Raw genomic sequence first — 25,713 nt, 5'->3', positions numbered from 1 at the left:
TTTTTTTATGAAAAAAACACGCAGTCTATTTATTATTTGGTGGCAGAGTAGATAGAGCACCAGGCCTGGAGTCAGAATTACTCATCCTCCTGAGTTCAAATTTAGTCTTAGACATTTATTAGCTGTGTGGCCCTGGGCAAGTCACTTATCCCTGTTTGCCTCAGTTTCCTCATCTGTAAAATGAACTGGAGAAGGAAGTGGCAAACTGTTCCAGTATCTTTGCCAAGAAAACCCCAAATGAGGTCACAAAGAGTCAGATGTTACTGAAATGACTGAACAACAACAAATTTATTATTTATTGTATATTAGTTATCTGTCCTCTGATTCCCCCAGAAAACACCATCTTTTTAAAGTATGCATTGAATAAGAATACTTTGGAATCAACCTTTCATTATCTCTCCATACTGAAAAACTGGTAGAACTAAATAGATTTCCAAGGGGAAGGAATCCTTTTGCTACCAAGGAGAGTAAGTCCAGTCATCTCAGGAAGACATCTGGCATGGACACAATTGGCTATGACAAGATACCTTTCGCTTCTCCTTCTCAGTCACTGATTGCTTGGCACTTTCTACGGAATGGAAAAGAGCTTCATGCTTCTTGGTTTCCACCATTAATTTCTTCTTGGCCTAGAGTCAAAAATATCAAAAATTTTAAAAAGAGCAGAATGGTATGTCAAAAGCTAAGCTCCTCTATTTTCAGATTAATCATGTCTACGACAGTGGCTTTAACAACTGGCTAATTTTTAGTTCCTCTTCTCCAGACCTGCCACTAAAATATTACAGAAGTTAACAGTTTGCCCTGAGAATCAGTATATATGTTTTTAATATATTTGGTGTTCTTGAGAGGGTTGTAAATTTTGCTGAAATGCTGAAGGCTGTACAAGGTTCCAAAACATTACTTTAGTGCAAGGTTGTTTGCTGCAGAGAAATTCCAGGATGGATGTTGACTTTATGTCTTGGGAAGCTATAAAATAGTTTCCTTTGGTACCTTCTGTGTTGCTTACTAATATGCTCAGGTCTTCCCTCCCTTCCCTCTCCCCAAATAATAATAATAATAACCTTCCCTTGATATACCCTCAAGATATTATTTTATGTCACTTTTCCTTTATTTCTAAATATCTAGAAAGAGTACCCAACATGCATTGCATCTATTTCCTCACCATCCACTCACTACTCAACCCTTTGGACTCTGGACTTCAATCCAACCACTCTACTGAAACTGCTCTTTCCAAGGTCACTCGTTAAACAAGGTCATTGCTAAATCCAATAGCCCCTTTTCAGCCTCATCCTCCTTGACATTTCCATAGCATTAAACACTGGTTATCACCCCATGTTACTGGATACTCATTCCTCCCTTGGTTTCTATGGCAACTCACTTTCTTTCTACCTGTCTGACTGCTCCTTATCAATCTCCTTCATTGCTTTGTTGCTCATCTCCTACCCCTCCCCACCAAGTGTGGGCTTCCACCCAGGCCCTTTCTTTGTCCTTTTCTTCTACATTGTTTCCCATAATGATCTTATCCACTCACAATGGTGTCCTTCATCACTTTCACCTCTATTTATATGGTATCCAAATATCCAGCCTTAATTTTCACTTTCCTTCTTGACTTTTCCACTAGTTTGTTCATATGATTAAAACTGAATTTATCAGAGGGCAGAGCCAAGATGGCGGCTGGAAAGCCTGGACCAGCGTGAGCTCCCCACCAAGTCCCTCTCAAAACCTATAAAAAATGGCTATGAACCAATTCTAGAACTGCAGAACCCACAAAACAGCAAAGGAAAGCAGGGCTCCAGCCCTGGACAGCCTGGATGGTGTCTGGGTGAGGTCTATCCGGCACAGAGCTGGGAGCAGAGCAGAGCCCAGCATGAACGGCGTGGACCAACCAGACCAGGAGCCGGGCGGAGTGTGCCCTAGCGCCCTGAATCGGTGAGCCGCAGCAGTTACCAGACTTCTCAACCCACAAATACCAAAGACAACAGAGAAGGTTAGTGGGAAAAGCTGTGAGAGTGGAAGGAGCTCGGGGTTCAGGTACTGCCCCGGGGGCAGCAGAGGTGGGGCAGCTACAGAACTACAGCTGCAGTTGCTTCCGGCCCCAGGCCCACCTGGTGGGAGGAATTAAGTGGTGGATCAGAGCAGGAGTGAAGAGCCTGCTGAATATCTAAGTCCAGTCCCGGTTGGGGGTTCTTGGGGAAGGAGGAGTGCTGGTGTGGCAGAGCTGACACATCCCCCCAAGCATGGAACATAGTTCTCTAAACTCTACAAGCAGTCACACCCCACCGAAAAACTCAAGGGTCAAGTTAGTTGGCTGGGAATACGGCCAGGCAGCGAAAACACACCCAGATTCAGTCTCAGACTTTGGATTCTTTCTTTGGTGACAAAGAAGACCAAAACATACAGACAGAAGAAGTTAATAAAGTCAAAGAGCCTACAACAAGAGCCTCCAAGAAAAACATGAACTGGTCCAAGGCCATGGAAGAGCTCAAAAAGGATTTGGAAAAGCAAGTTAGAGAAGTAGAGGAAAAATTGGGAAGAGAAATGAGAAGGATGCGAGAAAACCATGAAAAACAAGTCAATGACTTGCTAAAGGAGACCCAAAAAAATACTGAAAAATATACTGAAGAAAACAACACCTTAAAAAATAGACTAACTCAAATGGCAAAAGAGCTCCACAAAGCCAATGAGGAGAAGAATGCCTTGAGAGGCAGAATTAGCCAAGTGGAAAAGGAGGTCCAAAAGACCACTGAAGCAAATACTACCTTAAAAATTAGATTGGAGCAAGTGGAACCTAGTGACTTTATGAGAAATCAAGATACTATAAAACAGAACCAAAGGAATGAAAAAATGGAAGACTGTGAAATATCTCATTGGAAAAACCACTGACCTGGAAAATAGATCCAGGAGAGATAATTTAAAAATTATTGGTCTACCTGAAAGCCATGATCAAAAAAAGAGCCTAGATACCATCTTTCAAGAAATTATCAAGGAGAACTGCCCTGATATTCTAGAACCAGAGGACAAAATAGAAATTGAAAGAATCCATAGATTGCCTCCTCAGATAGATCCCAAAAAGAAATCTCCTAGGAATATTGTCGCCAAATTCCAGAGCTCCCAGATCAAGGAGAAAATACTTCAAGCAGCCGGAAAGAAACAATTTGACTATTGTGGAAACACAATCAGAATAACACAAGATCTGGCAGCTTCTACATTAAGAGATCAAAGGGCTTGGAATACGATATTCTGGGGGTCAATGGAGCTAGGATTAAAACCAAGAATCACCTACGCAGCAAAACTGAGTATCATGCTCCAAGGCAAAATATGGATTTTCAATAAAATGGAGGACTTTCAAGCTTTCTCGGTGAAAGACCAGAGCTGAATAGAAAATTTGACTTTTAAACACAAGAATCAAGAGAAGCATGAAAAGGTAATCAAGAAAAAGAACAAGAAAAAGAAATTGCAAGGGACTTACTAAAGTTGAACTGTTTTGTTTACATTCCTACATGGAAAGATGTGTATGTTTCATGAGACCTCAGTATCGGGGTAGCTGAAGGGAATATGCATATATATATATATGTATGTGTGTGTGTGTGTGTGTTTATGTATATATATGTATAAGTGAATGTGTATGTATGTAAATATGTATGTGTGTGTATATATATATATATATATGGAGAGAGAGAGAGAGAGAGAGAGAGAGAGCACAGGGTGAGTTGAAGATGAAGGGAAGATATTTAAAAGAAATAAAATCAAATTAAGGGATGAGAGAGGAATATATTGAGAGAGGGAGAATGGGAGAGAGAGAATGGGGTAAATTATCTCGCATAAAAGTGGCAAGAAAAAGCAGTTCTGTAGGAAGAAAAGAGAAGGCAGGTGAGGGGAGAATGAGTGAATCTTGCTCTCATCAGATTTGACCTGAGAAGGGAATACCATACATACTCAATTGGGTATCTTACCCCACAGGAAAGAAGAAGGAAGAAGATAGAAAAATGGGGGGATGATAGAAGGGAGGGCAGATGGGGGAGGAGGTAATCAAAAACAAACACTTTCAAAAGGGTACAGGGTCAAGGGAGAAATTCAATAAAGGGGGATAGGTTAGGAAGGAGGAAAATATAGTTAGTCTTTCACAACATGAGTATTATGGAAGGGTTATACATAATGATACACATGTGGCCTATGTTGAATTGCTTGACTTCTTAGGAAGGGTGGGTGGGAAGGGAAGAGGGGAGAGAATTTGGAACTCAAAGTTTTAAAAACAGATGTTCAAAAACAAAAAAAAAAGTTTTTGCATGCAACTAGAAAATAAGATACACAGGCAATGGGGCATAGCAATTTATCTTGCCCTACAAGAAAGGAAGGGAAAAAGGGATGGGAGGGGAGTGGGGTGACAGAAGGGAGGGCTGACTGGGGAACAGGGCAACCAGAATATATGCCATCTTGGAGTGGTGGGGAGGGTAGAAATGGGGAGAAAATTTGTAATTCAAACTCTTGTGAAAATCAATGCTGAAAACTAAATATATTAAATAAATAAAAAAAAACAACTGAATTTATCTTCCCCTATAAACCTTTTCCTTTTCCCAATTTCCTCAGTTTTATTGATGATACCACTCTTCTCACATCCAATTCATTGCTAAGCCCTATTAACTCTAATTCTCCCAAATCTCTGACATTTATCCTTTCTTCTATATTCCCAGACAGGTGGAAAGTTGCTGAGCTGGGGTTTGACCTCATGTCCTCTAGATTCCAAATCCATCATTCTCGTACAGGCTTTCACTACTTCATAAGTCTCTTTCTAACCTCTAGTCTTTCCTTCCCACATTTGCCAAAACAGTCTTTCTAATGTACAAGTCTGATGATGTCATTCTCCTGGCTCAGAAACCTTCAGTGGCCTCAGAACTATATCAGAAAACCCAAACTCCTCGTTCTTCCATTTAAAGTTCTCTACAAGTTAACTCCAATTTACGTTATTTCCCAGTAATCCCCTTCATCCACTATATTATAGCCAATTGTGTTCTCTATTTTCACTTTCTCATTTCCAGGCATTAGTTCAGGACATGCCCCCTGGGACCCATGCTTTCTCCTAGTGAAATGCTTTTCTTCTTTCAAAATCTGGCTGAAGTCCTAGTTCTTCCATTAAGCCTTCCACAATTCTGCTAGCTAGAAGTGATTCCAACCATACCTTCTAGCACTTTGTCTGGGCCTCCCCTTCCTTGTCTTTGCCTTTATCACATTTCACTTTGTTTTATACTTATTGTTTCATTATATCAATCACGTCACATGTATGTCATTACCCCTCAGGAGAATATACACTCCTTGAGGGCAGGGACCATTTAGTTTTTATCTACATGTACCTGTTGCTTTGCTTAATACCTTACCTATTATAGATGCTTTATAAATATTTATTAAATGAATTCATGGTTCCCTTAAAAACTCGATGAAAAGGGGAAAAATTTCATGTGTTGCCCAGAATCAGACAACTCTCATTGAGCAATTAGGTATCTGACGGGTGCCCTGTGGAATAACTCGACTTCTTGGAAGAGAAAGGGTTACTACCTTGGCCAGTAACCTAGGACCAAGATAAATCCACCTGCCAACTTTCTGTAAATCACCTAAGGCTAATAATTCTTAAAACCTGGGAGTGTATTAAGATTGAGGTTAGACTCATAAGACTTTATGTATGGTCTGTAATCAGTCTGAATATTCTCTGGAGATAAAATTAGCTGTTAGAGCTCTATTTGGATAGGACAGTTTTCTTCAATTGTCCATTCCTGAGATAGTTTTGAATTAAATGACTACCAAATGTTCTCTCATTCTAGTTCTAGGAATACTCTAAAAACAAATGGCCACAGCTCCCTCCTCCTTCCTCTTTAGCATTCACCTTGGGAAGCAGAGCTGGAACCGTTTTAATGTGTATAGTGTCCCTGAACTGCTGCTTAAGGGAGAATGGATCAAAGATTTTCTTTTAGATGGCCAGATTCAAAGGAAAACATACAGGTCACTATTGGACGAAACATTTGGTCTTTCAAGCCTTTTCTATCCAAACTCCTTTGATTCTAACCATGGAGCAAATTCTCCATCTTGAGAATTTTATGCTTTGCATTTCTCTCCTACTTTGCAAAAAATAAAAGTATTTACTTAAAAATTGGGAAATCACAAAGCTCTTTAAATGACCCTAAGCTTTTCTCTGAAACAAAGATCTGTCTTTTTTAACCCTGATATTTTGCCAGTGATGTTGTGTGGCTCTGAGTCATGGAACAGTTACAGTCTCTGTAGAATCAAAGTTGAGGGTCACCCAAAAGGCAATGGAAAGGCATATGGTGGGTGTGATCAGACTACAATACATTACAAATGAGGAATTAGGCTTCTCAAGTTGTGTAAAGGATGCCATCGAAATAATGAAGAGGTTGGTCATATGGGAGAGTGAGGGAAAATGATTAGAAAGCCCAGGTGCTACATGAGAAATGCCAAGAGAATGTAAGGAAGACCCTCAGGCATTGTGCGGGGACCTTCTATGGTGAATTTATGGGAGGATGTGCATGCCTGTGTGGACTTCAGTTACCTTATCAGTAAAATGAGGGGGCTACATCAATGACTACTCATGTCCCTCCTGGTGCTAAAACTTGCTTGCTTGTAGGAAGGCTTGCACACCTTTTGTTAATAAGCTAATTAGGCAATGAGTCAGGTTGTGATGCCTTCTGGCTCTGAGCCTATTAGCTGAGAGAATATATATTCTGAGAGGTGAGCTTTTGCTTTGGGGGGTTCTCTCATGAGAAAGATGTGATTCCCTGGTCGAAACTCTGAGTGGCTCTGAGCTTCCCCCAACTCCTCAGAGGTAAAGGCTCTCTCCATTCAGTGGTGGATGTAAAGCTTTGATTCAGGCAGTAGAGCCCTGTCTGTTGGTCTTTATTTCTCTTTGTAATTTTTTTCTATGTAATTAAGGAAAATCATTGACCCTTTTTAAGTTGCTTTCCTTAGTAAAGCAGATCTAAGAACCTGCACTAGCAGCCATCCTGGGTATGCCAGTGTGGTTGCCACTGCAATCCCCTAAATAAGTTAATTGTTTTTGGAATTGCTATTAACTCTTCAGGCATTATTTCTGGCTTCTTGGCCGTTGTGTTTCCACATTCAGGGCAATACTCCCTGCCCAAGAACCTGAAAACAACTGGCTTTTGAGATCACAGATCTAGCCCCCTCATTTTACAGAGAGGAAAACTTAGAATAGAAATTCTTAAAAAAAATACTTTTTAGAGAAGTTCATAATTCCAGGAGTGAACAATAAGCAAAAAGACTAATCAGATTGGTTTTAGAGAGTATTTACTGTAAAGATGTTTTTTTTTTTATTATTGTGATACGCATTACTCAGTCTACATTAGTGTATTTACTAATTTTTTTTTTTTGCTTTTTGGCAGGGCAATTGGGGTTAAGTGACTTGCCCAAAGTCACACAGTTAGTACATGTGTCCAAGTGTCTGAGGCTGGATTTGAACTCAGGTCCTCCTGACTCCAGGGCTGGTGCTCTACTCGCTGTGCCACCTAGCTTCCCCATATTTACTAATTTTTTAAAAGTCTTTATTTTAACTCATTGGTTCTAAAGAGGTCTTCAGTTTTAGAGGAAGCATCACAGGCAACAGTAAAAGTAGAAATAATCCCACTGTATCAGAAAGGGTCTCTTGTTGCTTGGTACTACCTTCTGACCCCATCTCCTAGGACACAATTTCGGAGCTCAGGTTTAAAAAATGAAGATGGAGGTTGCCAGTACTCGTCGATGGTAATGCATTTGGATTCTCATAGGATACATTATCTAACTCTTGGACTAGCTGTTCTCTCTGTTTCAAAACCTCTTCCTTCCCAATTCCACCTTGCAACCAGTTGCTAGAATATGCACTTTTAAATATAATTTCCATCCATCAGCGCACTACCCAAAACCTGCAAAACCTTGCCTTCAGGATCACAGATTTAGCACCAGGAGGGACATGAGCAGTCACTGGTGTAGCCCCCTCATTTTACTGATCAGGTAACTGAAGTCCACACAGGCAATTCAGCTTGCCTAAGGATGCACAGGGAGATAGTTGCTACTCTGGGATCTGAACTCGAGTCCTCTAGATTCCAAATGCATCAGTCTTTCCTCTGTACAATAGATGCCAATTTTTGCCTACTATTCACATATTACCTAATGTGTTCATGTTGTCATTACAGCTCAACTGTAAACTCTTGGAGAGCAAAGACTGAACCTTTTATTGATTTATCTTGTACCCTTCAGCCGTCTTTAGTAATGGTGTTATGCATAAAAGAGGTTCATGATAATCATTTGAAGAATGAATAAGAAAGGGCTTCACTGATTGAGAGGCAACATCGCATTTTGGGGAGAGAACTAGACACGGAGTCAGGAAGACCTTGGTTTGAACCTGCCCTTGATAATGGGCATGATAACACCTGCAGTACTGGATTGCTAAGGGGGTCAAATGATATGATGCATCTGTCAAGTGCTTGGCAAACCTTCAAGCACCAGGAAATGTCAACACTTATTACCGAGGTTCAAAAGGTAGCGAGGGCATTGGAGGCCTTTTATTCTGAGTAGTGAGTGCTAAGACTCTTGCTTCATGCTATGTAGTACATATCCACTTACCAAATCTAAAAGGTAGTGCTTCAGTATAGAATTCAATACAGTACATACCACTGTGGTTCTATTCTGGCATGCTGTGCAAGCCAGGAAGAGTTAGAAATACATAAGCTATTATTAGGCTCAGCTAAATAGGGAGTCAGTGGGCCAGAGTGTTGCTTTGCCCAGGAAGCCAGGGAGGAAACAACTAAGGCCATCCGCAGTCCAGGCCTGTCCAACATGGACACAGCAGGAGGTTCAGACCAGGATACAATGCCATTTGATCTGCAGGTACTATCTTTAAACACATACAAAACTGTTCCCCTTTATTTCTGTGTTAGATGGAGTGATTATTGGACAGATAGGCAAATATATACTTATCTACTCAGGTGAGGAGATGGTTTTCTCTAACAGAATTCTAACATTAATACACAATGTCATACTTATACACACAAATGTATTCTACAAACGAATTTATGCAAAAGTCAATGTGTGGGAACTTGCCTTAATTTGCTGACTCCAGTTGTTAATAACCAGATTCGCCATCTTTTCAACTTCATTATCCAGCTTATTGGAGAGAAAAACAATAAAGGTTTTTCATTTTTAAGAATGCTTTCTTCTTGGTGAGTCGCTATTGTAGCTTCAAAAGCCTGGCAGGAACTCGACCATAATTCATTGAGATTTCCAAACCCATCAACAAATTCCTTTCCCAAGAAAAGAACCCAAGTTATCTTGCTTCTTGTATGTCTTACTATCTCCAAGACATGGAAAAGATAATTTAATGATGTAAGAAATTTTGAAATCTTGTAAAAAGTTGAAAGAAACGTATGTGAATTAGGAAGGGCATCTAGGTGGCACAATGAATAGAGTGCTAAACCTAGAGTTAGGCAGATGAGTCTTCCTGAGTTCAAATCTGGCCTCAGACACAAGCTGTGTGACACTGGAGAAGTCAGCTTAACTCTGTTTGCCTCAGTTTCCTCATCTGTAAAATGAGCTGGAGAAGGAAATGACTAACCATTCCACTTTGCCAAGGAAACCCCAAATGGGGTCTTGAAGAGTCAGATACGACTGAAAATGACTAAATAACAAATGTGAATTAGGAAACATAATTATCCTTTAATAACCCATTAGTATATAAGCTCCTTGAGGTCAGGAACTGCTTTTTGTTTTGTTTTTGTATCTTCTGTAACTACTACAATACAGGATAGGTACGTAATAAATCTTATTGAATTAACTTGTTAACAGCATGCACTGTGATTGCAGTAGGGATCTAGGTGGCTCAGTGGATGTGGGTGTGGAGTAGGGAAGACCTGAATTCAAATCTGGCCTCAGACATATGTGTAACCCTGGGAAAGTCATTCTACTTCTGTGTATATCAGGCAGCTTCCCAGGATTTATCTACTAAGTCATTTATCTATTAAGTTGCAATCCACACCAGTGGAAGGAGTTTCCACACCAAAAGTTCCCCCAAGCAGACAAAAATTGGACTTCCCTTGCATTGTGATTTCATATATTTGGGGCACTGCCTACTCTCAAACTGTGCATTATTGAGTATATAATGATGTATCTGCCTGCTAACTCCTCTGTTAGAATGTAAGTTTCCTGCTATCAGGGATTGGTTCATTCTTTATATTTCTCTCTCCAATGACTAGGATAGTGCCCGCCCTACAGTAGGTCCTTAACCAATGCTTGTTTATTGATTAATTGATCACTGCTGCCATATTGAGTTCAGTCCAGTTGCCCTGAAATATCCAATGAAATCTGCCACAAAACAGTATAGAAATGATCAGACTCACTGTTCTCTTCTTCTTCTCTTGTGCACTCAAGATTTGATGAGTTGGTTTTATTGCTTCTAACTGAATTGCTTTGCCAAGTTTTCTGCGGACAGAGCATAAAGGTCATGTAAGCATGGTATTAGAATTTACACTCATTGTGAAGTGAGGAGAACACTGTATACAATGACAGCAACACTGTGAGATGACCAATTTTGATAGACAATTGCAAAAGATTCACAATGGAAAATGTTATCCACATCCAGAGAAAGAAGTATGGAGTCTGAATGCAGATCAAAGCATGCTATTTTCTCTTCTTTATTGTTGTTTTTTTCTTTCTCATGGTTTTTCCTTTTTGTTCTGATTCTTCTTTCACAACATGACTACTGTGGAAATATGTTTAATATGATTGTACATATATAGACTATATCAGATTGCTTGCCATCTTGGGGAGGGGAGAGGGAAGGAGAAAGGGAGAAAAAGATTTAGAACTCAAAAGCTTATAAAAGTGAATATTGAAAACTAAAAAAGAAAAAGAAAAAAGATACCCCCCCCCAAAAAAAAGAAATAAAAAGAAAGACAGGATAGGTGCACAAGAAAAAAAAAGAATCTACAGTCACCCATTTTTTCTTTCTGGGAAAAACAGTATGTTTATAGAGTAACCATTCCACACAACAAGGCAAGTGAGATGTGAAGTGTTGATGGTGCATATTGTATTTATAGCCCCCTTTGGGTTTGGAATAATGGTAGTGGTGGTGCTTAACACTTACTGATGCAAGTCAGCAGATGATTTCATGCTCTCTGATGCAAAGGTCCAGGCACCACAAATGCAACTAGAGATAGAGACAAAGGGCAAAAGAGTTTGGTTTGAAATTCCACAACAAACTTTGTAGAATAAAAGCATCGTGTCTGCCCCACAGTGCGCACTGGGTACAAATAGTTCCCCAATCCACTTACCACTTCTCTATGGGATTAATTCTTGCCATAGGCATAGGTAATCCTACATGCTAGAAAAGAAAGAGCTAACACAGCTCACCCAGCAGCAGCCACTAAACACACCGAATTTGTGCCTGCCTTCTTATTTTTTCTTGAGATTTTTTTAACCCATTTCTAATGAAAACTAAAGGAGAGAACCCAGGGATCCAGGAAAGATATTAATATACATTTATGAATGATGATGGTAAGGATGTTGGTTTTTATTTTGTTGTGGTAGCAGAGGGTGCTAGGTGTTAGGAGATACCAAAATGCTAAATCTTAAAGATGAGAGTATTCATTTTGCTTAGATACCAGCAACCCTAGAGCCTCAATCCTTCAATTATTTTAACAAATATTTATAAAACTAAAAATATATGTCTATCTATCTAGATTCTGAAGAAATAGAAAGCCCAGTGCCTGCCAGATGGCAAGCACTTAATAATACCGGCTAACTGACTGACTGCCTTTAGGGCCGTCTTTACCATCATCTCAAATTCCACATGCCCAAATCTGGGATTATTATCTTTTCCCCTAAGCACTCCTGCTTTTCCTGTTTCTGTCCAAAGGACTCTGTCCCATGTTTAAAATTTTGGCATGAACTTTGACCCTTCCCTCTTCCCTCTCAGAACTAATCAATGACCAAGTTCTGCTGATTCTAACTCTGCAACATCTTTCACAGCTGTCCTCTCCTTTGTATTTCTGCTGCTGTCACCCTAGTCTAGGCCCTCATCAGCCTGAATTATCATAACAATTTTCTAACAGTCTCACTGCCTGTGCTCTTACCTTCTTCTGATCCACACTTCATAACACTGTCAAAGCAATCTTCCTTATTCAGAGGTTTAGTCATGACACTTATCTGCTCAAAAATATTCTCTTCTGGATTCCTGAGAAATGTCAGACTTATTCTTTTGGTATTTAAGCCTTTAATCTAGTGCCATGATACTTTTTCAATCTTGCCTAATTACTTTCTCCCATGAACCTAAACAAGTGAATGTAGGTGGCCCAAATTGTGTTTCACATTCTATTCACCCATCTGCCCCAGATATCTTGCCAAGAGCCTTGCAGTCATATACCTACTCCTCCCCTCTCCTGCCCCCATTTCCACCCTTTGCTCTGGGAACAGTAATAAAACCAATATTACTACTGCTTCTAGAAAGGATATGAAATCGACTGTTCTATGACTACTAACCATTCCTGCCACACAATGTCACATCCATTGACACATAATGCTTTAAGGCTTCTTGAGTCCTCCCAGACCAAAGCTCCCTTCTTTGGCCACTATTCTCTTATATTTGTTGTCTTTTCCCATCAGAATGTAAGCTCCTTGAGAGTAAGAATTGATTAACATTTATATATGTATCTCTAGTACCTACCATGGGACTTGAAACATAGTAGGTGCTTAATAATTGCTCCTTCCTCCCTCCCTCTCTCTCTCTCTCTCTCTCTCTCTGTCTCTCTCTCTCTTTCTCTCTCCCTCTTTTTCTTTTCTTTCTCATGGTTTTTCCCTTTTGCTCTGATTCTTCTTTCACAACATGACTAATGTGGAAATACATTTAATCTGAATGTACATGTATATCCTTTGTTCCTTCCTTCCTTTTTATGGTATAACTAAATTGGTCTATCCATGTACCCCAAGCATTTCCCATGTTCCCCCTATCTCTACACCTTTGTTCATGCAATGCTTTTTCTCCTTAGAGTATTGTGTGTTACTGGTACAGTAACACTATCCTGTCCCTAGAATTTCCTTCCTCCTCCTCCTCTTTACCTGTTAGAAATTTTCTACCCATCCTATAAAGGCCCAATTTAAATGCCACCTCCTTCATGAAGCCTTCTCTGAAACCAACTGGTTGATTGCAATGTCCCATCTCAGACTTCATGTAGCACTTTATTTATATATATATATATATATATATATATATATATATATATATATATATATATATCTGATGTACTTTGCATGTAATATTGTATATTTGTGTCTTAACAGACTACTTGTATGTAAGCTGATGAGACATAATGCCTTATGTTAGGCAGCTAGACAGCATTATGGTGCTGAGCTTAGAATAAGGAAGACCTTAGTTCAAATAGGGCCCCAGACACTTACCAGCTATGTGACCTTGGGCAAGTCATTTAACATTTATTTGTTGGCCTCAGTTTCCTCATCTGTGAAATAAAGATAAGTAGCACCTACCTCCCTGGTTTTTATGAGGATCAAATAAAACAATATTTGTAAGGTGCTTAGTACATTGGCTGGCACATGGTGCATGCTATATACATGTTAGCTATTATCATTTAAGCTTTCTGTCTTTACCAGCACCGAGCACTGTGTTCCATACCCAGTAGGTGTTTAGACAATTCAACAAACATTAAATAGACATTTATTAAGTGCCTAATATGTACCAGGCACTGTTCTAGGATACAAAGACAAAAATAAAAACAGACCTTGCCTTTAAGAAATTTAATTGCTGTTTGTTGAATAAATGAATGAATGGACCGAACCATGCCAGAAGGGCTGATTGACTTCAGAAAATGGGATCTAATATTAGCTTCCTGTGAGAGCTGAGGGTACCATTGCCACACAATGCTTTAAGGCTTTTTACCTACAAGTCTATACTTGCTGGCATCCTAATGAACCCCTCAAAAACAAAAGAGAGGGAAAGTACTTCCTTCTTGACCCTTTGCCAAGTTTTACCACACATTAAATATTCATTTCTATCACAGTGATAATCAGAAAGGAGAAACATACTTTATTATTATTATCGTTATTATTAATTATCAAAGAGCAATCCCTCCCCTCCACACTCCACACTACTTACTTTTTCTTTGTGCTTTGGAGTGTTTTGGTGAGCTTGTTTGCCAGTTTCTGAAGGCCTTTGGCATAACTAATCTCTAGGTTAGCCCTGTCAATAGAATGACAAGATGTTCAGTGGAAAGGACATAACCATAAATCAAGATGAAATTCAGACTCTTAGAATCTCAGAGCTGGAAAGTATCTCAGTAACCACATACTTCAGGTGTTCTTAACCGTAATTTTCTGTCATATAGGCCTCTGGTACTCTGGTGAAGCCAATGAACCCCTTATTAGAATAATGATTTGGGTTTTTAAATATATATATTTAAATATATATTTATATATACTATATATAATATATTATATGTTATTTATATACTATATAATACATATTGTATATTTTAGATATATAATGTAATATATAATTTATATATTTAAATATATATTTTGTTTTTAATTCTTTGTGAATTTTTAAATTCATTTTAAACTTAAATACAAAATGAGAAAAAAAAGAACATTGCCATGTACACAGCTGAACATAAGAGAGGATTCAATATAAAGCAACAATTTCCATTTCAAGAAAACCTATATAATAAACACTACACATTGTTTTCAAAGCCATCCAGCTTTTCTTTGCTTCCTCATAGGTTCTCTTAGTAATGTTTTTAAATAATCACCACCAACAACAAACATTTACTGAAGGCTTATTATGTGCAAGTTCCTATGTACATTGAAGGAAATGCTAAATTTGAATGAGGAGTTAGAAGAAATAAAGATGTAATTTTAATCTATATCTGTGGATCCTTGTGTTCCAGTATAAGAACTCAGTCTACTCTTGTCCAACCCATACATGATCCAATAATTGTCTCTAAAATAAAGCTGACAGTTGGCCATCTAGTGTTTGTCTGAAGATTTCCAATGAGGGCATCCTCACTGCCTCCCAGAGCAGTCCATTCCACTTTGGAGGAGCTCTGGTAATTAGGAAGTTCTTCCATACGCCAAGCCCAGATCTGCCTCTTTGAACCTTCTTCCCAACACTCCCAGTTCTATTGTCCCAAGGCCAAGCCCTATTTGGTTATTATTTGGGCCCTGATTGGCTCAGAATGAATGTAAACAGCAATTGTTTCTGTTTTAGTCAGGAATCCTGAGGGTCTTCCCCTCTCAGATCGTTTTTTTTTTTTAAGAGGCCATTCTTTGCCTCATTTCTTACTCATGCCTTACTCACTGAATGGGCACTGCCTCAGTCAAACTGGGACCTGTTAAAGACCTTAGCTTGAAAAGGTCAAGGTCTCCCACTGCATCCTGGGCCATCTCCAGTCATCCTGATATGCGCCTGGCCACTGGACCAAGATGGCTCCAGAGGAGAAAATGAGGCCAGTGACTTTGCACAGCCCTCCTTCACTTAAATCCAATTCATTTGCATATCATGGTCCTCTTCAACAATGAAGGACAAATAGTATTCTGGGGCCTGGTACAGAACAATTCTAACCTCTCTCTTATGGGACAGTCCTTCAAAAACTAGAAAACAGCTATCATGTCTCTTCAAAGACTTCTCTTCAGCAGACTAAGTATCCAAGTTCCTTCAAATGATATCATATGAGAAACGAATTAGTACACATACATGAACACATAGACACACATCATCGAAGAGCATATGCACACATCATCATTGAAGAACATACAAGCATATCATTAAAAAAGCATGCACGCACACACAGCTGAGCTCTGGCAGAAATTAAATAATTATGTTAAACAGGGAAGCAATCTGGTGTAGTAATTGATAGAGAACTGACCTCAAAGCCCAGAATACCTAGGTTCAAGTAGCATCTCAAGACACCTACTATTGATCCTGGGCAAGTTATTTTATGCAACTCTCTAAGACCATAAATTATAGAAAAAGTGTTAACTTGTATTAGTAGAGAGTTTTTTCACCTGGGAGTTTCCTATGCAAGGGAAATCACAGACTCAATACCTATCTTTGTAAAATGGATGACTGTTGTTTGAGTTGTGTCTTACTCTCCATGATCCCATTTGGGGCTTCTGTGGCAGAGATGATAGAATAGTTTGCCATTTCCTTCTCTGGTTTGTTTTACAGATAAGGAAACTGAGGCAAACAGGGTAAAGTGACTTGGCCAAGGTCACACAGCTAGTAATTATCTAAGTCCAGATTTGAACCCAAGAAGATTCCTGATTCCAGGCCTAGCACCCTATCCACTGTGCCACCTAGCTGCCCAAAATCAGAGATGAAGAATCTGATAAACATCTTCCTGTTCTATAAATGAAAGGCTTTCACTCAAGTCAGAAACAGATTTCCAAGTAGCACCGAACTAATCGGATTAGCTCTGCATTATAACTGGAGGCAATAATGTGACATATTGTTATTCAATTAGCCAAACAGGAACCTAATAATGGAAAGCCACAGAGATAATAAAGCCAAGGTCCGCAATCACAATTTCCATTACTTTATAGCCTGGACAGAACCCCACAGGGAGCTTGGGGCATGCCCTCCTAGGGCCGACTCTTTTGTAGTTCTGTGCAGATCAGAATACTACAGCATTAACCTAATTTTATTAGGAGGTAGCTGCCCTTTTTACAGAGACATCAGCAGATGAGAAATGAAGGAATATTATTATTCATCTTCTCACTTTTACTGAAGACACACAACACACAGGAAATTAAGTCTAATATGCCTGACATTTTCCATTTTTACATGAACTGGGGAAGTTTTTGTTTCATGCGTAATTTTCAAGCATTAGAATCTATCTTTGATATTAATTATATTTTTGACACTTTACTATGTCTTCTATTTATTTGGGGTGCAACCTCAGGAACCTCCAGAAACTGTTAATAACTAAAAGTTTCCATGAAAATTAACTAAAGATAATTCCACAGTAGAAAACAGCATGTACTCCTTCTGTGATAGGATTCAGACTGCAGATGCTCCCGTGCTAACTTGTTGATTTGCTCCTATTCAGCTATTTATGCCTTTCATTACTCCACTTTTTTTTCTTTGAATAATATTTTATTTTTTTCCCAATTACATGTAAAAAAAATTTTAACATTTGTTTTTTTTTAAATTCTGTGTTTCAAATTCTCTCCCTCCCTCCCTCCTTCCCCTTCCTTCTCCCTGAAATGGTAAGCAAATTGATATAGGTTATACATATACAACTATGCAAAATATATTTCCATATCAGTCACGTTGTGAAAGAAAACACAGACAAAAAAAATCCCACACATAAAAGTAAAGAAAGTGAAAGATAATATGCTTCAATTTGCATTCAGACTCCATCAGTTCTTTCTCTGGAGGTAGATAGCATTTTTCATCATGAGTCCTTTGGTGTTGTCACGAATCATTGTATTGCTGAGAATACCTAAGTCATTCACAATTCATCATTGTACAATTTTGCTGTTACTGTGCAAAACGTTCTGGTTCTGCTCACTTCCGCTTTGTATCAGTTCATTTAAGTCATTCTAGGTTTTTCTGAAATCATCCTGCTCCTCATTTCTTATAGCACAATAGTATTCCATTACATTCATATACCACAATTTGTTCAGCCATTCCCTAATTGATGGACATCTCTTCAATTTCCTTGCCACTACAAAAGGAGCTGCTATAAATATTTTTGTATAAATAAGTCCTTTCCCCTCCCCCCCCTTTTTTAACCTCTTTGGGATATAGACCTAGTAGTGACATTTCTGGGTCAAAGAGTATGCAGATTACTCTGGCTACTTTTGGTAAGAAAAAGACCAGTGGTTGACATGCAAAGACTGAGATGCAGAAGCCCATCTATCTGTAACTGGCAGGTTCATTGCCCAATTGTAGCAAACACTTCAACGTAAAGAAAGACTTTTAAAACAATGAAGAATAACACTTCCAGTAAGTTTTGAAGTAATGCTTTTTTGATTAGCAACAGGCTCCGTTTGAGAAATATGAAAGTGTCACAGGATTGAGGGAGAGAGCTGATGGGAACATCAACACCCTCAAATCCCTGAGAACATACCAGATTTCTTCTTTGAAGAGAAGGGAATGAGCATTTATATAGTGCCCAATTAATGCTGGGCACTGTGCTTTGCAGGGCAGCTAAGTGGCACAGCTATAATGTAGAGCTAATCCCATTAGTTCAGAAACTCCTTAGATATCTGTTTCTGGCTTGAGCGAAAGTCTCTTGTTCATAGAACAGGAAGATGTTCATCAGAGTCTTCATCTCTGTTTTGGGTACCTAGATAGTGCAGCACAGAGTGCCAGGCCTGGAGTCTGGAAGACTCATCTTCCTGGGTTCAAATCTGGCCTCAGACACTTACTAGCTGCGTGATGCCTCAGTTTCCTCATCTGTAAAATGAGCTGGAGAAGGAAATGGAAATAACTCCAGTATCTTTGCCAAGAAAACCCTAAATGGGGTCACGAAGCATCAGACACACCACCAACGACAACTTGTATTGCAAATATTATCTCATTTAATCTTTAAAAAAACCCAAGAGGTAGGTGCTGTTATCCACATTTCACAGTTGAAGCAACTGAGGCAGACAGAAGTTAAGTGACTTGGCCAGGATCGTACAGCTAATAAGTGTCTAAAGCTGGATTTCAATTCAGGTCTTCCTGACTCCAGATCCTGAATCTAAACACCGTGCCACATAACTAGCTGCTTCTTGTGGCCTTCCTCTTGTGATCCTCCTGGGTCCAGTCATCAACCTGCTCTCAGAGATGCTTTAAGCTGATAAAAATATTTAGACAGATCATAAAACCAGAGCTGGAAGGCACTTCATAGGGCTGTCTAGTTCAACCTCTTCACCTCACTGATGAGGGAACTGAGGTTGAGGTATGCTCTAGGGCACACAGGTAGGAAGCAGAGGAGGCAGGATTTGAACCCAGGTCCTCTGCCTCCGGAACCAGGGTTCTTTCCACTGCTCCATGCTGCCTCCTAAGGGGCTCCCCCAAATTTGGTAACTCAGCATAGGATCCAAGAATTGTAGGACTTAGAACTGGAACCAATCGGTCTCAGAGATGAACCTACCCTACTTCTTCCAAGGTCACACAAAACTGTCAAAAGGTTCCTGTTCAAAAAGAGAACACTGGCCACAGGACAAACCAGAAGTGTTCACTTGCTAGGATTACAGGTTGCTCTGGTCACGCAGTTGCTGAGGGCTACAAGCTCAAAGCGAGACCAAAGGAGGACCCACTTTACTGAAGCTGAGCTGGGCACTTCTACCCAAGGGCCGCCTTGATTTCCAGGCCTTCTTCACGTCTAAGCAGCCCAGACTGGGGCCAAGCCTTCTTCGAACCAGATAGTCATTTTCACTGGGGCCCCTGGTCCTCAGCACCAGGAGCCCTTGCTGACTTTCTGCAAAAGCAGGGAAATGGGCTGACAAAATTAAATTGCAATATGGCAGAAGCCTCACCTTTAAACACAAGTATCCTAGGAGTCTGCAGGAGAACTCAATGAGCAGTTCTCTGGGGCTTATCTTTCCTCCTCCCCAACTGCCCTTTCTGGTTCTTCTGTGCCTGCCCGCTCCTGAGATGCTTCATCCAAACAGCCCTCCAACCAAATTTTTGCTAATGCTCATTCCTGACTTGTTTATGTGTGTTGTGTGCTGCCTTCACAGAAGCTGCGTGCACAGGGATTTGGGGACTAAGAATTGCTGGGGAAGTAGATTAAATGTCCTTTTTCAAATGGACACAGCCTTGAATCTTGTCTCTTAATAGTCAGAATCGTGAAAGCACCTGCCTGCTAAGGAGGCGAGACATGAAGTCTGAGGATGCTGAGTTTACCCGCAATGCTCTCCTTCCCTCCAGCCCTGCTGGTCCCATCACCTCCTCCTCTTCCCAGCTGGTAGGCAGGACTCCACCCCTGGGTCCCTAGGTTCTTCTAGGTCAGTGTTTTCCTTATCTTGCTCAGTCTTTCCTCCACATCACCTTCTTGCCCCATGTTATCCCTGGTGGATCCCCCCCCCTTTCATTCCTTTTCCAATTCCCCTCGATTATTGCCTTCTTCTAGAATGTAAGCTCCTTAGGATAGAGCAAGCACTATCTTCCTTGCTTGTATTTGTATGCCTGGAACTTAGCAAAGTGCCTGTGGGTAAGCAATTAATAAACGACTGACCTTCTTTCCTTCCTTCCTTCCTTTCTTCCTTCCTTCCTTCCGTCCTCCTTCCCTCCCTCCCTCCCTCCCTTCTTTATTTCCTTCCTTCTCCCCATTTCTTCCTTCCTTCCTTCTTTCCCTTCCTTCCTCCCTCCCTCTTCCCTGCCTCCCTTCCTTTCCTTTCTCCCCTCTTTTCTTCCTTCCTTCCCTCCCTTCCTCTCTCCTTTCCTTCTCTCCTCCTCCCTCCCTTCCTTCTTTCCTTCCATCCATTTATCTTTATATCTATCTTTCCTTCTAATCTGTCATTCATGTACTCTCTATTTCTATCATCTATCCATTTATCTACCATTCTATCTATCTATCTATCTGTCTGTCTGTCTGTCTGTCTTCTGTACCCATGTAAAAGGTAGATCAGTAGGTATTTGGAAGGTGTACAGCTCTGTTATTTGAATTCTGGAGTGCTTTGTAATTTTGTAATAAACCAAACATTACTGAAATACTGGCCACTGTGCTAGACATCAGGGATTCTAAGATAAAAAATGGAACAGTCCCTGCCCTGAAGGAGTTGACAGTCTATCAGGGGAGACAATATGTACACATATAATATATATACAAGATAAATACGAGATTATGGGGAGGGGGAAAGAGAATCAGGAAAGGCTGCATGTAGGGGGAAGCATTTGAGCTGAGCTTTGAAGGCAACTAGACATTCTAAGAGGTGGAAGTGGAGAAAGGAGTGCCTTCCAGGGATGGGGAACAGCCTATGCACCGGCACAGAGGTGGGAGATTGACTATTTTGTGTGAGGAATAGCAGGAGGCTGGTTTGGCTGGACGATAGCATACACAAAGGGAAATGATGTTCAGAAGGTGGGAGAGGCGGGTGGGATTCAGGTTGTGAAGGGTTGTCTTTGATGCACAGAGAAGTCTGTATTTAATCACAGAGACAATAAGGAGCCACTGGAATGATTATTGGTGGTAATGATGATAAGTTAATTTTTTTAATGCTTTAAACTTTGCAAAGTACTTCACACATTGTCTCATCAAATTTGTACAGTAACCCTCTGAGGCAATGCTAGTATTATTCCTATTTTATACATAGGAAACAGAGAAGTTAAGCTATTTGATGAGGGTCACACAGACAGTAAATGTCTAAGGCAATATTTTAACTTGGGTCTTTGTAGTATTTCAGATTCTGGGGAATAATAAGAATTGATGCTTATATAGTGCTTTACATATATTTTCTTTTGAGTCCCACAACCCTATGAGGTGTTAGTAGTAGTAGTAATATTAGTGGCAGCTAGGCGGCGCAATGGATAGAGCACTGGGCTTAGAGTCAGGAAGACTCATCTTCCTGAGTTCAAATCCGACCTCAGACACTTACTAGTTGTGTGACCCTGAGCAAATCACTTAGCTCTCTTTACCTCAATTTCCTCATCTGTAAAATGAGCTGGAGGAGGAAATGGCAAATCACCCCAGTATCTTTGCCAAGAAAAGCCCAAATGGGACCACAAACATAGCTAGGACACAACATAGCTAATAAGTGTCATAGAAGGGATTTGAGTCTAGATCTTCCTGTCTCCAAGTCCAGCATTGTGTTTGGGATGTAGCATAGCAGAGGGCATTGTGTTGTCACAGGCCACCAACCTAGCTTTTTCCGGCAAGCTTGAAGCCTGAGTTAGAGTGTTTGGAATAAGGGAAGATTTATCATCAGTCCCTTCTGTCTCAATTTATTGATGACCTGAAGGGGTTTTAAACATCCAGCATTCAAATCTCCTGAGCAAAGCAGGCTGCAAATCTCATCTCTACTATGGCATTTCAAGGCCCTAATGAACATTTGTGAAACCCCAGCAGATCACTATATATTTCAGGAACAACCAAAATGAAGCAAGAGAGAACAATGGGGAAGAATACAGATGGATGAGAAGAAAGTTTAATGATTCTGTGTATACTTTCTGGACAGTCAACCTAAGACTGATAACTCTCCCCAACCCCACCCCCAGCCTTCAAGGGCTCCGAATGGCCTTTGCCAAAACATTCTTCAGGAGTTAAATCCAACTCAAAAGAGAAATCATTGTCGCTTTAACTGTCTGCCTTTGATTCTTGTGAAGTCAGGATGTTTATGATTTGAAACAAAAGAGGAGAGATAAGGCATGGGTCTAATTCAGCAGTTCATGCCCTCTTGGATGGAATTCCTGCTGAACACAATTGAAACAACCTTGGTTTTTCTGGGCAGCCCTGCAGCTGGAGCTGGATGCCCTTCAGAACCACGAGAATGAGGTCGCTGCAAATTGTTTTCTCCATATTGTCCTCTGACAACAGCCTTTTATCATGTGTTTGTCACTTTCCAAGGCAGAGCTCGTCTGAGAAAATAGAATCCCCTTTTTTTAAATCACCAGAAGCAAGGTAGTATAGAATGCCTCATTTGTACAACCTTTTCCTATTTCTTCACATAGGATACATCTGGAAATAGTTCTTCATATTTCATAGACATTACATCCAGATCTAATTCTAGGTTCCCAAGCTAGCTCCTTTACACACAGATGGATGGAACTGTAACCATGGATAATTAGAACACGGCAACAGGAGCATGGGCCCAGGGAATCAAGAGCTGACATCATCTGCAGGCCTTCTGCAATAGAGGATTAACCAAGACTATCACCTGGTTAGTAAAAAAATAGTTAGAACAGGAAGCTTCCAGACAGACTTCCTCTCTTCCCCACCCTTCGTGGCAGTATCCAGGTGATTTCCTTTCCCCAAACCTGCCTGTCCTACTTCCGCCACCCAAATGAATTTGTCTTAAGTAGAGTTCACTGGAAGAAGTTAGTCAATAACTATGCTTACTCATGTTTTGTAGCATTTCCCCCAAGTGCAAAAATTGCTGGTCATGGCTCTGCATATGCACCCTGTCAACATTCCAGCTGCTTTTCATGATCATGAACAGGGAAATTGCTTTTCAAGTAAATAAGTTATCATCAGTAATGGTGCCATGCCAAAATGCAGTATCCAGAAAGGTGGGTAGGGTAAGGATGGATTAGGTATTTTACAATTTCCTTCCAATGTAAAGAAAAAAAGAATAGAAATGAATGTATAAAAATATAAGTGACAGCCACCGGGTGAGGTGGATGGGATCAGAGAATTAGAGCTGGAGAGGACTGCAGACATCTGTCTAGTCCAGCTCCTCATCTGATAGATAAAGATACTGAGGCCAAAAGAGGGTACACTGTGCTTTTGGATCGATAAAGATTATAATGAAAAGAGCCTCCTCCTGTCTCCATGGATGATACCCCCTTGACCCGGGGGGATGGGAGGGAAGTAAGTCTTCCTACTGCTCTGGGTTAGGAATGACTTTTCAATATAAAAATAAGTCCTTTTCTAAGAAAGTCAGTATGATGTAGGGAGAAGAAAATTAGACTGAAAGACAACAGATCTGGCTTCTAGAATTCAAGCAACGTCCGAGCTGAAAGGTGCCTTAGATATCTGTTGGGTGTACTCCTCGCCCAGCCCCCACTTTTTTTTTATTTTCTCCTTTATTTGATGAAGAAGCTGAGGACTTGTCCAGAGCCACACAGCTAAGAAGGGGCCAAGCTGGAACTAGACCTGAGGTGTCTTTACTCCTAGTTATAAGAATAGGGCAAGGTGGAATGGGGGTGGGGAGGAGATGGGTGGCAGCTGGGTGGTGCAGCAGTGAATAGGGTGCTGCACCTGGAATCAGGAAGACTCATCTTCATAGATTCAAATCTGGCCTCAGACACTTACCAGCTATGTAATCCTGGGGAAGTCACTGAACCCTGTTTGCCTCAGTTTCCTCATCTGTTAACTGGAGAAGGAAGTGGCAAACCACTCCAGTATCTTTGCCAAGAAAACCCCAAATGGGCTCATGGAGAGTCAGACATGAATGAAAACAATAAACACAAAACAAGGCAACAGGAGCATGGACCCAGAGGACTGAGAGCTAATATCATTTGTAGTCCTTCTGCAGTGGAGAATTGACCAATCCTATCACCTACTTAGTAAAAATAACTAACTAGAACAGGAAGCTACCCAATGACAGGACTCCTCCTCCCATAACTAGTTGGATATACCACAATACCTCTAGTTTCAGCTCTCACTTGTGGCTCCAAGAAGACATAGCCTATACAGTGGTCACACCCAGGAAAACCATCTCAGCAGATGGGCCAAATGAGGTTGAGGGTAGCCAAAAAGCTTCAAACCAGTTGGTGAGTTAGCGGGGTAACTATCCCAAGTATGTGAAGACACTCTCCACCCCCAATGGGTGGATGAGAACAACTGGTTCCACTGACCATAAAGGTGGCTGAAGCAGGCGCTGTGAAGCACTGAGAGTTTGGCCAGATGTTGAAGATGCCCAAGATCATCCAGCACATCCCAGGCCATTGCCAGTCATCCTAACTTTTGTCCTGCCACTGGACTTCGATGACTTTGAAGAAAAAATGAGGCTGATGACTTTGTGCAACTCTGCCTCACTTAAATCCAGTTTACCACAAGTCAAGACATCTCCTCTGATGTCATTGGTCATCTTTGAAAATAAAAGAGAAACAACAACAGTTCCAACTACGTCGTTCACTTGTGGCAACCTTAGTTAAGCCTCTTCAACTTCCTTGGATTAGGCTGTGAGCTCCCTGAGAGCAGGGGCTGGATTTTGCTTTTCTTCGTATCACTAGCACTTAACACAGTGCCTGGCACTTAGTAGATGTTAATAAATGCTTGTTGACTGACTGACCTCGTTATCCTCATCTGGAAAACGAACAATTGGCTTAAATGATATTTAAATTAGCTTTCAGCCCTAACACTCTATTAAATCAATACCAAGACCTACTTTTCACTCAACCACTCTTTCTGGAATGAAGTCTGTTATTGTTCAGTCATTTCAGACTCTTCATGATGCTATTTGGGGTTTTCTTGGCAGAGATGCTGGAGTGGTTTGCCATATCCTTCAACAGCTCATTTTACAGATGAGGAAACTGAGGTAAACAGGGTTCGGTGACTTGCCCAGGCTCACACTGCTAGTAAGTGTCTGAGGCTGGAATCTTCCTGATTCTAGGCCTGACTCTCTATCCACTGTACCACCTAGCTGCCCAGTATGAGGCCTGGGATGCTGGAAATTCCCCACTGAGCTTCTCCACTGTTGTATTTGATAGACAGCCAGCTACAGAGGCAGCCTTGTGTAGTGGGAAGAGGATAGTTTTTATAATCCGAACACCTCAGTCCAATGCCTGGCTCTGTCATTTATCAGCTGTGTGACCCTGGGCAAGTCCCTTCATTTTGCCAAGAAAACCCCAAATGGGGCCACCCAGTCAGACACAACTGAAGTGACTGAACAACACAAAAACATTTGTAAACATTGTGATAAAAGAACTTAGCAATGTTAAATGCCATATAAATGTGTTTGTGTTATTAACAGACAAAACTATTGTTGCACTTCAGAGTAGCAGGAACGTGTGATGTTGAAGTCAGAGGCAAAATTTCTCTTTTTCGGGAATCTCTCTTT

General features: G+C 40.6%; 1 protein-coding gene across 1 annotated transcript in view; it reads right to left on the bottom strand.

Moving 5' to 3' along the window:
* Positions 1–25,713, bottom strand: part of NOSTRIN (nitric oxide synthase trafficking) — a 91,560-nt gene that overhangs the window by 35,107 nt on the left and 30,740 nt on the right. Inside the window, exons 3-7 of the mRNA XM_036746274.1 lie at positions 14,156–14,239; positions 11,135–11,197; positions 10,389–10,470; positions 9,097–9,159; positions 528–626 (exon numbers count right to left, since the gene is read on the bottom strand). Coding sequence (XP_036602169.1) covers positions 528–626; positions 9,097–9,159; positions 10,389–10,470; positions 11,135–11,197; positions 14,156–14,239 — 391 coding nt within the window. The remainder of the gene's footprint in view (positions 1–527; positions 627–9,096; positions 9,160–10,388; positions 10,471–11,134; positions 11,198–14,155; positions 14,240–25,713) is intronic.

Source organism: Trichosurus vulpecula, chromosome 2, assembly GCF_011100635.1.
Source record: "Trichosurus vulpecula isolate mTriVul1 chromosome 2, mTriVul1.pri, whole genome shotgun sequence".
Taxonomy (NCBI): Eukaryota; Metazoa; Chordata; class Mammalia; order Diprotodontia; family Phalangeridae; genus Trichosurus; species Trichosurus vulpecula.
The sequence above is the reverse complement of the archived record's forward strand: the minus strand, read 5'-3'. Positions and strand labels throughout refer to the sequence as shown.